The sequence below is a fragment of the Sus scrofa genome, chromosome 2 (assembly GCF_000003025.6).
Source record: "Sus scrofa isolate TJ Tabasco breed Duroc chromosome 2, Sscrofa11.1, whole genome shotgun sequence".
Lineage (NCBI taxonomy): Eukaryota > Metazoa > Chordata > Mammalia > Artiodactyla > Suidae > Sus > Sus scrofa.
The window spans coordinates 69,364,632-69,378,588 of NC_010444.4; the positions used below are offsets into that span (position 1 = coordinate 69,364,632).

Genomic DNA, 13,957 nt, shown 5'->3' on the forward strand with positions numbered 1-13,957 from the left:
CAGAAAACACTCTGACCCACAGCATCAGCTCACCGCGCTTGATATTACCAAACTCTAAAATTCTTGCCAATGTGATGAATGAAAAATGGTATCTTTTTTTCTGTTCACTGGCACACAGTCAGTGCTCAGTATCTGCTTGGCGAATGAAGGGATGGATAGATGATTGAAAGCATGCTGACTGCTCCTAGCCCACTAAACAAACCAAGAGGGTCTCTCAGGAGCTCAGTCGGGAAACAAAGGTTGGGGCCCCACCCCCTTCCCAAGACAGGCCCCGCCCCCGGATCCCGCCCCTCCCGCTCGGGGCTCCCATTGGAGGGGGTGCGAGGGGCTGAGCGGGTGGGAGGGGTGGGGCCGGCTGGGGCGGGGCGCTGCAGCCCGCGGAGCCTCCCGCCCGCCCGGGCTGGGGTCGCACTGGCTAGGACTCCCCTCCCCGCCCGCTGCGGCCATGGTGGACGAGCGGAAGGACGGAGCCTACGGTAGGAGCTGCCTCTGGCCCGCTGCCGTCTCTGCTGAGTTGGGAGGGCCGTGGGAGTGGGGGGTGGACATCTGAGATCTTAAACACCCACGCTGCAGCTGGGGGCCCCAACCTGCTTCCTGGCCTTGCACCTTGCTCTGCGCCGAACCCTCTTGCTCCCGCCTGATCGCCCCGCGTCCCCTCTCAGGAACCCCTGCTCCCCCTCGAGCTGATGGGCTGGGACACACGGCGCATGCTCCGCCCGGGGAGGTCCCGTTATCTGGGTGGCTCAGATGCTAAGCGGGGGAGGGGAGGCACGGCGACCGAGGCTCGGAAAAGAACCAGGGCCCCCATCTCCCCAAATCCTCCTCTTCTTCCAGTTTCTTTTGTCCACTAATTTCTTTTCTTTTCTGCGCACACCCCATAAAAGTAGTCGTCCAGGGCTTCCAGCTAGATGGGGAAACTGAGGCAAGACTCCGCGGAAGGCTGGGTGGGAGCCCGTCTGGTCTCACCCGCCGCCTGGGAAGGGCAGAAACAACCGCGCCGCCGGCTAAGGGGCAGGAAGGAAGCAGGAAACAATTGAGAAACTTTCCCCTCCCAGTGTAAGGGGCCTGGGCTGCTCAATCTTGTTTTGAGGGGTCCGAAGAGAAGAACCCCCTCCTGCGAACCCCTTAGGGTGGCCTTGGCATCTGGGCCAAGTGGGTGGGGCAAAGATGAGGCTTCCTCCCCACTCAAGCCAGAGAGTGCTTCCTCCCCCCCCCCCCCCCCCCCCCCCGGCTTCCCACGGTGGGGGGAGAGGAGTGGTCCTCGGTTTCTCCTTTCTCTTCTCCGTTTTGGGTCCCCAGGGCTGAGCTGGGTACATGCCCCCACGTGGCATGGCCCTGGGAGGAAGGTGCCCTGCCACCTCTTGTTATGTGACTGAAACTTCCTGGAAACTGTGAAACCGAAGGGCCTTGGGGAAGGGGCCGGAAATAGCTCAAAAATAATCAAGAAAAACAAGCTATGCCTCCCTCCCCTCAGGGACTGTGGCCTCCAGAGGCTGCAGAGAGACAGATAGGGAGACAGGGCTCTTCCTGCCCAGCCCGGACCTGGCAGTAGCCCAGCCTCTTCTCTCTCTGGTGGAAGCTGCCAGCCCAAACCTCCTGAAGGGCCTTCTCGGCTCTTGGTTTTGGCCCAAACCCCAGACCTTGTGGCTGCCCTGCTGCCAGAGCCCCTTGGGTGTGGCTGGCAGTCTCTGATCTGGAATTCTCCGCCTGGGGTCCTGCCTGCCTCTGGGCAGCACCTGAGAGATCTTTAGTCTCCCTGAGGCAAGCATGGGGGGCAGAGTGGACAATGGTGTGATTCACTCAGCCATGAGTTTGGCCAAAGGGAGCCAGCCATGGTCCTGCCAGGACCACAGTGGAGACAGAGGACCTGTGTGCCCAACAGACATGCTAGGCCATTCCAACAAATATGTATTAAACATCCTTCAGGCAGGCAGTATCTAGACACAGGAAACACAGCAGTGAACAAAGTGGAAAAATTCTTAAATAAAGAGGTAATTTTTAGCTTGCTGTAAATGTGAGTCAATGAACAGGACATCGTGTGTGTGTGTGTGTGTGTGTGTGTGTGTGTGTGTGTGTGTGTTTGTAGTGGGGGGGAGAATCATCTGCGATTATTTTAGGGGACTAAGGGCTGGAGGCTGAGCCAGCCATGGGAAGATTTAAGAGAAATACGGTCCAGGCAGAGGAAACGGCAAAGAAACCACACAGTCGCTTAATCATTTCTCTTTGTAAGGCTCCGGAGAGTATGAGATGGAGACTTCAGGTGGTTCTTGCAGCCTGGCCTCACCTATGATAGAGGCTTGAATTCTCAAAGTGGGAGGAGTCTCATTTAGTTTGCAAGTACTCCGTTCTCATCAGAACCAAACATTCTAGGGCCTTGGCCCTGCCCTGTCTCTCCCAGATTATGGGGAGCTTTTCTTTGGAGACAGTGTACAAAGAGGGGCTCACATATCCTTCCCTTGTACCCCAGTGTCTTTATATCAGTCCCATGAATTTAGGGGGTGATGGCAAATAGACGTAGGCTCAGATCCTGGTTGGTTCTGAAACTATACAAGCTGTGTGGCCATGGGCGAGTTGGTGACCGAGACTCTGTTATCCTCATCTGTAAGGCTAGGCAGGCCTGTTGACTGGTGGGAAGTGTTTTGCACGTGCCTAGTGAGCTGTACCTGCTCAGAAGGCCTCTGGAACTGGTGATACTGGGGTCATGGATTTTCCATGAGCTGATAGAGAAGCAGCCCACTCTGTCAGGGCATAGTCTTGGTGTAAACTGGGCAGGGCAGGAAGCTCCCTCCCTATCAGACACAATATCTAGAGGAAGGCGGCAACTCTGAGGAAACCAGGAAATGGCCCCCAGTCCCAACGGATGTCAACAAGGAGCACTGCCATCCTTCCCAGCACACCCTTGGCATGAGCAGCATGGAAAAAGATTCTAGAACCTAATATAATAGACTGATGGGAGTGGAGGACTGGGAAAAAAGCAATGGTGCTTATTTAAAAAGCAGATTCCAGAAGTTCCCACTGTGGCACCTCGGGTTAAGGATCTGGCATTGTCACTGCAGCAGCTCCCATTGCTGCTGAGGTATGGGTTCAGTACCTGACTGGGTGCAGTGGGTTGGGGATCTGGGGTTGCTGCAGTTATGTCATTTGATCCCTGGCCCGGAAACTTCCATATGACACCGGTGCAGCTGGAAAAAAAAAAAAAAGTAGATTCCCTGGCCCTCTTCTCTAGAGAGTTCAACTCAGCCAGCAGTAGGACCCTGACATTTGATTTTTTTTTTTTTTTTTTTTTGTCTTTTTGCTATTTCTTTGGGCCGCTCCCATGGCATATGGAGGTTCCCAGGCTAGGGGTCGAATCGGAGCTGTAGCCACTGGCCTACGCCAGAGCCACAGCAACGCAGGATCCAAGCCACGTCTGCAACCTACACCACAGCTCACGGCAACGCCGGATCGTTAACCCACTGCGCAAGGGCAGGGACTGAACCCGCAACCTCATGGTTCCTAGTCGGATTCGTTAACTACTGCGCCACGACGGGAACTCCTGATTTTTTAAAAATTATTGTTGGGGAGTTCCTGCTATGGCACAATGGGATGGGTGACATCTCTACAGAACCGGGACATAGGTTCGATTTCCGGCCTGACACAGTGGGTTGAGGATATGATGTTGCTACAAGCTGAGGTGTAAGTTGCACATGTGCCTCGGCTATGGCGTTGCTGTGGCTGCACCTGCAGATCCAATTCAACCCCTAGCCTGGGAACTTCATATGCCCCAGGTACAGCCCTAAAGAAAAAACAAAAAAGAAAAATCTCCCTCTTGCTCCCTCTCCCAAAATCATACTCCCTTCTTGGAGTGCATCAGTGTAACATCTTGTGTTTTCTTCCAAGTGGAGTCTAGGCCTTCGACCTTCACATCCAAAGACATACATATTCTTCATTTAGTGCCTTTTTTTCCCCCTTTTACAAAATTTTCAGACAATCCCTAGAGTGATAGCTTTGAGAGGCAGGAGAGCATGTCGGTTTGGTTTGAAGATGTATCCACAGTGCCTGGCACATAGCACAAAATAAGTGCTCAAGAAATATTAATGAAAATGTGCTTGTTTCACATCATGTTGCTTTTTTTCTTTCCTTTTTTTTTTTTTTTTTTTTTTTGCTTTTTTAGGGCCACACCTATGGCGTATGTAGTTTCCCGGGCTAGGAGTCGAATTGGAGCTGCAGCTGCTGGCCTACCCCACAGCTGCAGCAATGCCAGATCAGAGCCACGTCTGGGACCTACACTCAGCTCATGGAAATGCTGGATCCTTAACTCACTGAGCAAGGCCAGGGATCGAACCCACAACCTCATGGTTCCTAGTTGGATTCATTTCCTCTGTGTCATGACGGGAACTCCAAGGGGGATATTTTTTTATGCAATTTTTTTTTCTTTTTATGTCCCCACCTACAGCATATGGAAGTTCCAGGCTAGGGGTCAAATCGGAACTTCAGTTGAGGCCTGCACCACAGCCACAGTAATGCCAGATCTGAGCTGCATCTGTGACCTACACTACAGCTTGCAGCAACACTGGAACTTTAACCCACTGAGTGAGGCCAAGGATCAAACCTGAATCCTCATGGACACTGTTGGGTTCTTAACACACTGAGCCACAATGGGAACTCCAGGGGGAACATTTTAAACTTCTTTTTTGGGGGGGTGCTGTGCCTGTGGCATGTGGAAGTTCCTGGGGCAGGGACTGAACCCAAGCCACAGCGGTGACAATGGTGTATCCTTAACCTGCTGCACCACAGGGGAAATTCTTTAAACTCTTTATTGAAGTAGAAAAATTCATATGTAAAAGGGTGCAGATCCTTAATGAAGGAAGCTCCAGGAGTCTTCACAGGGTAAACACCCATGTAACCAGCACACAGATCGGGCAAAAAAAACTACCAGTTCCCAGAAGCCCCTTAAGCCTATCATTATCATTATTATTATTATTACTATTACTATTATTATTATTATTTTGTGGTTAAAACCATAACATAAAATTTGCAAACTTAACTATTTTTAGGAGTTCCCATAGTGGCTCAGTGGAAATGAATCCAACTAGGAACCATGACGTTGCGGGTTCGATCCCTGGCCTTGCTCATTGGGTTAAGGATCTGGTGTTGTTGTGGCTCTGGTGTAGGCCGGCAGCTGCAGCTCCGGTTAGACCCCTAGCCTGGGAAACCTCCATATGCCGCCGGTGTGGCCCTAAAAAGACAAAACCAAAAAAAACTGTTTTTAAAGATACAGCTCAGTAGTTTTAAGTATTTTTACATCATTGCCATGTGGCCTGTTTTTGTAAAGCCAATGGACTAAGAATAGCTCTTATATTTTTAAATGGTTCTTAAAAGAAGAATATGTGACTGGAGTTCCTGTTGTGCCTCACCTAGTCTCCATGAGGATGCGGGTTCGACACCTGGCCTTGATCAGTGGGTTAAGGATCCAGAGTTGCTGCAAGCTGAGGTGTAGGTTGCAGATGTGGCTCAGATCTGGCGTTGCTATGGCTGTGGCATAGCAGGCAACTGCAGCTCCAATTCAACTCCTAGCCTGGGAACTTTCATATGGCACAAGTGCGGCCCTAAAAAAAAAAAAAAGAAAAAAATAGAAGAAGAATGAGTGACAGAGGTGAGATGTGAACCACACAGCTGAAAATCTTTAGTATCTGGTCCTTAGAAAAAATTTGCAGATCTCTGTTAAGAACTTTCTTGTCACCATGGAAAGTTCTCTCCTGCCCTTTCCCAGTCAATCCCCAAAGGGAGGATTATTTTTAAACAGGATTTTCAACTCTTATATAACAAAATTAATACATTCTCTCTGTTGGGTCGGGGGCTGAAAATTAAAAATAAGCCCTCAACCATAGAAAATTTTAGCTTTCTAAGTGAAAGAACCTTCACATACCCTCAGCCAGCTGCCCTAACCACAGACATAACCCAGACAAGAAGTCTCTTTCCAGAGCTTAGACTATGAATTTCTGTCTCTCTGTGTATGTGGCATCTGTATCTTTTTTTTTTTTTTTTTGGTTTTCGGTTATTTTAGTGCTGTACCCACAGCATATGGAAATTCCCAGGCTAGGGGTCGAATCGGAGCTACAGCTGCCAACCTGCACCACAGCCACAGCAACGCCTGATCTGAGCCGTGTCTGCGACCTACACTGCAGCTTATGGCAACATCAGCTACTTAACCCACTGAGCGAGGTGAGGGATCGAACCCACATCGTCATGGATACCAGTGGGGTTCAGTTACTGCTGAGCCACAATGGGAACTCTGCATCTGTATCTTTTGAAAGCTCCTCAGGCTGGTTTAATGAGAAAGGGTACTATTTCTAGGGTGGGTTACTATGTTGCCTTATAAGGTGAAGTAGATCTCACCTTGCTGATGGGAAACTATGTCCAGTTAGGTTCATCTGTGAAATGAAGTGGGACCAGTGTGTAGCAAAAGGGGAATACAGAAAAATAGCTACAAATCTGCTTCTGTGTGTGTGGTGTAATAGTGTCCAGAAGGAGGAAAGGGAAACCAGGGAGAGGAATTGCCCCCAGGGAAAGGAAGTGAGGGCTCTGGGCCAAGGGTGAGAGGGAGAGTGATTTTTCTTAGTCTGAAGACTTGTTCTGCCTGAAGTTTTGCTTTTTTTATTTGTTTCTTTTTTTTTTTTTCTTTTTTTTGTCTTTTTGCCATTTCTTGGGCCGCTCCCACGGCTTATGGAGGTTCCCAGGCTAGGGGTCGAATCAGAGTTGTAGCCACGGGCCTACACCAGAGCCACAGCAACGTGGGATCCGAGCCGAGTCTGCGACCTACACCACAGCTCACGGCAATGCCGGATCGTCAACCCACTGAGCAAGGGCAGGGACTGAACCCGCAACCTCATGGTTCCTAGTCAGATTCGTTAACCACTGCGCCACGACGGGAACTCCTCATTTTGTTTTTTAAATCTTGATAAGCATGCAGGTTGCTTAACATAAACAAGTTCATTCATAGCTATAACTTCCTTCAACAAACATTTACCGTGAGGGTACCGGGTTGGGTTGCCAGGTTCTGTCCTAGACCCTGGAGACACAGCAGGCAATGCACCTGTTGAGGTGACATTCTAGAAAGGGACCCAGACAAAATACTAGATGAATGGGGAAAATTCTTAGAATATCAGAGAAGGGCTCTGGAGAAAAGTGTAGCAGGAAGAAGTGTGATCTATAGGGCCTGGAGGCAGGGTTTAAAACGTCAAATGAGGGGAGTTCCCGTTGTGACACAGTGGTTAACGAATCCGACTAGGAACCATGAGGTTGCAGGTTCAATCCCTGGCCTTGCTCAGTGGGTTAAGGATCCGCTGTTGCCGTGAGCTGTGGTGTAGGTTGCAGACACGGCTCGGATCCCGAGTTGCTGTGACTCTGGCGTACGCCTGCAGCTGCAGCTCCAATTAGATCCCTAGCCTGGGAACCTCCATATGCCTGTGGGTACAGCCCTAAAAATACCAAAAAAAAAAAAAAAAAAAAAAAAAAAAATCAAATGGAGCAACAAAATCCTACTGTACAGCACAGAGAATTACACTACCCAATGTTCCATGATAAACCGTAATGAAAAAGAATGTTTATTTGTTTGTTGTCTTTTCTTTTAAATCTTTTTAGGTCTGCTCCCAAGTCATATGGATGTTCCCAGGCTAGAGGTCTAATCAGAGCTTTAGCTGCCAGCCTGTGCCAGAGCCACAGCAATGCCAGATCTGAGCCGCATCTGTGACCTACACCACAGCTCACGGCAACACCGGATCCTTAACCCAGTGAGCGAGGCCAAGGATCGAACCCACAACCTCATGGTTCCTAGTCAGATTCATTTCCTCTGCACCATGATGGGAGCTCCAAGAATGTTTTTTTAAAAAGAGTGTATAGAAGTTCCACTGTGGCACTAAGGGATCAGTGGCATCTCTGCAGCACCAGGACTCAGGTTCGATTCCTGACATGGCACAGTGGGTTAAAGGATCTGGCATTGCCACAGCTGTGGTTTAGGTTGCAGCTACGGCTTGGAGCTGATCCCTGGTTCGGGGAACTCCATATGCCGCAGGGTGGCCAAAAAAAAAAAAAATTTATATTATATATAAATTTATATATAATTTATATTTAATTTATATATACACACACACACACACACACATGCATGTGTGTAATATATTATATATTATATAGTGTATAATATTCAGGTGTATATGTATCTGAATCACCTTGTTGTGTAGCAGAAATTAACACAACATTGTAAATCAACTATACCTCAATAATAAATTTAAAAAAATCAAATGGGGGGATCCGAGAAGGCCATCCTGAGGTGACCAGAAGAGAGAGAAGGCGCCGTCCAGAACGTTTCAGGCAGTGGGCAAGGTCTGTGCAAAGGCCCTGGGGCAGGAGCATAGCTGGTATGTTTGTAGAGGAGGCCCATGTGCCTAGAATGAAGAGATGGGGGGTGGGGGTGTAGAATGGGAGGAGATGAGAACAGAGTGTATAGGGCCTTGCAGATCACAGGAGGACTTGGGCTTTTGTTCTGAGATGGAGCCATTGAGTTCTGAGCAGAGGAGGGATCTGGCCTGACTGAGGGGCTCACAGGCACCCCCTGGACTCTATGGGTTGCAATGGCAGAAGCCAGGAGACGAGGCCAGAGGTAGACCAAGGTGCTAAATAAAGGCATACATCTACAACAAAACTAACCAGAGTTCTGACTCGCAGCCAGGTTCTGAAACCCAGCATTGCCTCTGTTCCAGTTCCAGCTCCATTCTTCCTAGCTCTGTACCAGCATAGACCTTTAGTATCCCTGAACTTTTCATATCTATACCTTTCATATGTCTGAGCCTCAGTTTCTTCATCCAGAAAATAGGATTAACAATAGTATCAGCTCTGGAGTTGCTGTCGTGGCGCAGTGGTTAACGAATCTGACTAGGAACCATGAGGTGGCGGGTTCGATCCCTGGCCTTGCTCAATGGGTTAAGGATCCGGTGTTGCCGTGAGCTGTGGTGTAGGTCACAGATGCGGCTCAGATCTGGCATTGCTGTGGCTCCGGCATAGGCCGGCGGCTACAGCTCTGATTTGACTCCTAGCCTGGGAACCTCCATATGCCGCGAGAGCGGCGGAAGAAAATGGCAAAAAGACAAAAAAAAAAAAAAAAAAAAAATAGTATCAGCTCCCTCTCAGAACTGCCTTGAGGTTCAGTGAACTCATGGGGATTTAGCACTTGGTTGAGAGCTGTCTACAGTCAATGCCTAGGTAATCAGAGTTATTGACCAAGCACACAGTTTAAGAGCATGGTGTCGGAGTTCCCGTCGTGGCTCAGTGGTTAACGAATCCGACTAGGAACCATAAAGTTGAGGGTTCAATCCCTGGTCTTGCTCAGTGGGTTAAGGATCTGGCGTTGCCCTGAGCTGTGTGTAGGTCGCAGACGCAGCTTGGATCCCGAGTTGCTATGGCTCTGGTGTAGGCCGGTGGCTATGGCTCCGATTAGGCCCCTAGCCTGGGAACCTCCATGCTGCGGGAGCGGCCCTAGAAAAGGCAAAAAGAAAAAAAAAAAAAAAGAGCCTGGTGTTGAGAACAGAGTTCAAAATCCCAGTTCCTGCTGGCTGTATGATTTCAGACAAGTCAGGAAGCATTTCTGTGCCTCTGTTTCTTCACTGTGCCATCTGCCCTCGGAGCCTCCCCCTCGGAGCCTCCTTGTAAAGATTAAATGAGCAGAGGAGGGACCTGGCCTGACTGAGGGGCTCACAGGCACCCCCTGGACTCTATGGGTTGCAAAAAAAAAGAAAAAAAAAAAAAGGGTTTCTGGGAGTTCCTCTTGTGGCTCAGCAGATTAAGAACCCAACTAGTATCCATGAGGATGGGGGTTTGATCCCTGGCCTCATTCAGTGGTTTAAGGATCTGGTGTTGCCGTGAGCTGCAGTGTAGGCTGCAGATGTGGCTCGGGTTGCTATGGCTGTGGCATAGGCTGGCAGCTGCAGGTCTGATCCAGCTCCTGGGCTGGGAACTTCCATATACTGCAGGTGTGTCCGTAAAAACAAAAAATAATAATAAAGGTTAAATGAGTTCCTGGAAGGAAATGTTTGCTTTGGTGCTCAGCACACAGTAGATGCTTTATCTTTTGCTCCCATCATAGTGACCAGTAGAATTACTTCTAGCTTTCCACCCAGATGCTGTCCCCAAACTTTCTGTCCAAGAGCAAGGGTCTGGGTAACTGGGATGCCCATTCCCTGGGCACAGATTTCTGGGAAGGCAGGAGTGAGCCAGCCTGGCTGCGTGGGCGAGGCCTTGGGCCACTTGGGGACTTGGCCAGTATCCAGAAGCTGTAGGGGCTGTGTGGCACTTGATGTCCTGGCAAGAGCATCGTGACTGGTCAGCCTGTACCTATTCACTTATCTCCTGCACCCACTGAACTGGATGGGTTGGCCATCAGGCCCAATGAGGCTGGCACCCAATGGCCACCTCTCCTCCCCTGTGCCTGGTCTAATAGCCCAACTTTCCCATGCCTTCTCCCCCACCAGTGTCGCTCTGCCTCTCCCAGTATCTGCCCCCAAAGGGCCTGGGTTGAGCCAGGGGGACCTTGGTTTGATTCACAGTTTCATTCCTCACCAGCTGTGTGGTCTGAGCATGCAGCCTCAGTTTGCCCCTTCTGTCAAATGATATCATGTTCCTGGTTAGTGTTTCTTGAAGACTTGTACCCCAGACCTGTGCTAAGAGCTTTTTGAGCAACAAGCCCTGGTCACACCTACCAGGAAGTACAAGTATGAGTTCCATTCTCCACACAGGAAAACTGCAGCCTGGACAGGGAACGGGCTTGTCAATTTCCCCACCTGTATTTCTGGGAATGCCAGACTCTTGGTTGTTATAAGCAGAGCACATGAAACATGCTGGCACAGACTGGAGCTCAACACCTGTTGGTTCATGGCCTATAGACCGGGGGCAGCAAACTTCTGTAAAGGGCTGAAGAGTTGATATTTTCCCATCAGTTCTATTACTGCTACTTGAGTCTGTCATAGACAAGAGACAACATGAAAGCAAGCACCCAAAGACAATAAGAAAATGAAGGAGCATGGCTGTGTGCCAAGCAAACTTTATTTATTTATTTTTGGCTGCACCGGCAGCATGCGGAAGTTTTGGGGCAAGGGATTAAACCCACACCACAGCAGTGACCTGAGACACTACAGTGACAAAGCTGAATCCTTAACCCTACTGTGTCACAAGGGAGCTCAACATGGTGTATGGATTTGCCCCATGTGGGACAGAAAGTTTGCCAGCCCCTGGTTGGTTAAGACACTGTAGTAGAGGAGTTCTCCTGTGGCATAGCAGGTTAAGGATCCAGTGTTGTCACTGCAGTGGCCAAAGTTGCTGCTATGGTTTGGATTCGATCCTTGGCCCAGCAATTTCCAGGTGCCACGGGCATGGCCAAAAAACAAACAAACCAAAGACACTGTGGTAGGCAGAATAATGGGTCCCTCAAAGATGTCCGTGGAGGAGTTCCTGTCATGGCGCAGTGGTTAACAAATCCGACTAGGAACCATGAGGTTTCGGGTTCGATCCCTGGCCTTGCTCAGTGGGTTAAGGATCCGGCGTTGCCATGAGCTGTGGTGTAGGTTGCAGACACGGCTCGGATCCCGAGTTGCTGTGGCTCTGGCGTAGGCCGGTGGCTACAGCTCCAATTCGACCCCTAGCCTGGGAACCTCCATGTGCCGCGGGAGCGGCCCAAAGAAATAGCAAAAAGACAAAAAAAAAAAAAAAAAAAAAGATGTCCGTGGAGTTCCTGTTGTGCCACAGCAGAAACAAATCTGGCTAGGAACCATGAGGTTTCAGGTTCGATCCCTGGCCTCGCTCAGTGAGTTAAGGATCTGGTGTTGCTGTGAGCTGTGGTGTAGGTTGCAGATGCAGCTCAGATCTGATGTTGCTGTGGCGGTGGTGTAGGCCAACAGCTATAGCTCCAACTGGACCCCTAGCTTGGGAGCTTCCATATGCTGCAGGTGCGGCTATTAAAAAAAAAAAGAGGGAAGGGTGCCTGGCACACAGTAAATCGGTCAGTAATATGGTGGCACTGGGGCATTCTACTGTTCTTATTTATTTTGCAGCATTGTTGCAGAGATTAAGCAAGTTTCCTTCCTGTGAGCTTTGAATCAGGCTTAATTATCAAACCATTAGTATTCACCTTGCCCCTCCCTCTGTCCGCACTTGAGTAATGTTAAAATGAGAGCTAATGGAACCCATCAGATGACAGTACCAATATTCCCTGTTACATTTTCTAAGCAGCCCACAGGACAAGGCCCTGAGCCAAGGCCCGCCAAGTGCCTCTCTCTGCATCTTTAGTCCATCTTACACAGGAATAACTCCTTCACACAGCCAGGCCATGGCCCACCTGTCCCACTGATCTCCCTGAGAGCTGTCTGAGACTTCCCCATGTGCCGTCCCCTCCCCACCCAGGCCTCAGTATGTTCAAACACCTTCAGTGACTGCCATTCACCCATCAAAGCTGACATAGGGCATTCTCATTGTGGCTCAGTAGGTTAAGAACCTGACATAGTGTCCATGAGGATGCGGGTTTGATCCTTGGCCACACTCAGTGGTTAAGGATCCAGTGTTGCCATAAGCTATGGTGTAGATCACAGATGGGGCTCAGACTTGGCATTGCTGTGGCTGTGGTGTAGGCTGGCAGCTGCAGCTCTGATTCGACCCCTAGTCTGGGAACTTCCATATGCCGAGGATGCAGCTATGAAAAAAAAAAGCTGGAGTAGGGACTGACCACTTGTTGCTAGGTGACTGGCGAAGCCACTTCCCCTCCCTGGGTTTCTGTTTCCTCCACTGGAAAATGGGTTGTTTATAGGACCACCTGCATGGTAAAGGGCCCCAAGTAGGTGTCTGAAAGATACTCCTTGGTTAGCACCAGCCCTTCTTTTCTGACTGTTCCCTCTCTGCCAGTCTGGCTGCCATTTGGTTGACTCAAGAAAGTTCTGGTGGGAGTTCCTGACGTGGCGCAGTGGTTAACGAATCTGACTGGGAACAATGAGGTTGCGGGTTCAATCCCTGGCCTTGCTCAGTGGGTTAAGGATCCGGCATTGCCGTGAGCTGTGGTGTAGGTTGCAGACATGGCTTGGATCCCGCGTTGCTGTGGCTTTGGCATAGGCCGGTGGCTATGGCTCCGATTCGACCCCTAGCCTGGGAACCTCCATATGCTGTGGGAGCGGCCCAAGAAATAGCAAAAAGACAAAAAAAAAAAAAAAAAGAAAGTTCCCTTCCCCCTCTTCCATCCACCTTACTAGTCTCACCTGATGTCAGATGGTGGAAATATGCTCTCCTGTTTTCCCTTCTATTTGTTATAGGTTTGATGTTTTTTTTTTTTTTTTTTTTTTTTTTTGCCACACCCACGGCCTGCAGAAGTTCTTGGGCCAGGGGTCAAACCTGAGCCACAGCAGTGACCCAAGCCACAGCAGCAACACCAGACCTTTAACCACTAGGCCACCAGGGAACTCCAGTTTTGAGTTCTATGTATATATATATATATATATATATATAATCTATTTATTTATTGCTTTTTAGGGCCCTACCTGCAACATATAGAGGTTACAGGCTAGAGGGCCAATCAAAGCTACGGCTGCCAGCCTATGCCACAGCCACAGCAGCATGGGATCCGAGCCGCATTTGCGACCTACACCATAGCTCATGGGAATGCCAGATCCTTAACCCACGGAGCGAGGCCAGGGATCGAACCCTCAACCTCACGGCTCCTAGTTGGATTTGTTTCCACTGTGCCATGATGAGAACTCCGAGTTTTATGTATTTAGATGATGAATCCATGTGGAATTTTGTTTGCTATGGGGTTTTTATTGGTTTTTGGGGGGGGGTTGTCTTTTTTTTTTTTTTCTTTTTTTTTGGCTTTTTGCCATTTCTAGGGCCGCTCCTGCGGCATATGGAGGTTTCCAGGCTAGGGGTCGAATTGGAGCTGTAGCCACCG

General features: G+C 49.6%; 1 protein-coding gene across 2 annotated transcripts in view; it reads left to right on the forward strand.

Moving 5' to 3' along the window:
• SLC44A2 (solute carrier family 44 member 2) overlaps positions 315 to 13,957 on the forward strand; it is a 34,136-nt gene continuing 20,493 nt past the window's right edge. For both annotated transcript variants that reach the window (XM_021083792.1, XM_005654863.3), the window contains exon 1: positions 315 to 476. In XM_021083792.1, coding sequence (XP_020939451.1) covers positions 446 to 476 — 31 coding nt within the window. In that variant the 5' untranslated portion in view covers positions 315 to 445. The remainder of the gene's footprint in view (positions 477 to 13,957) is intronic.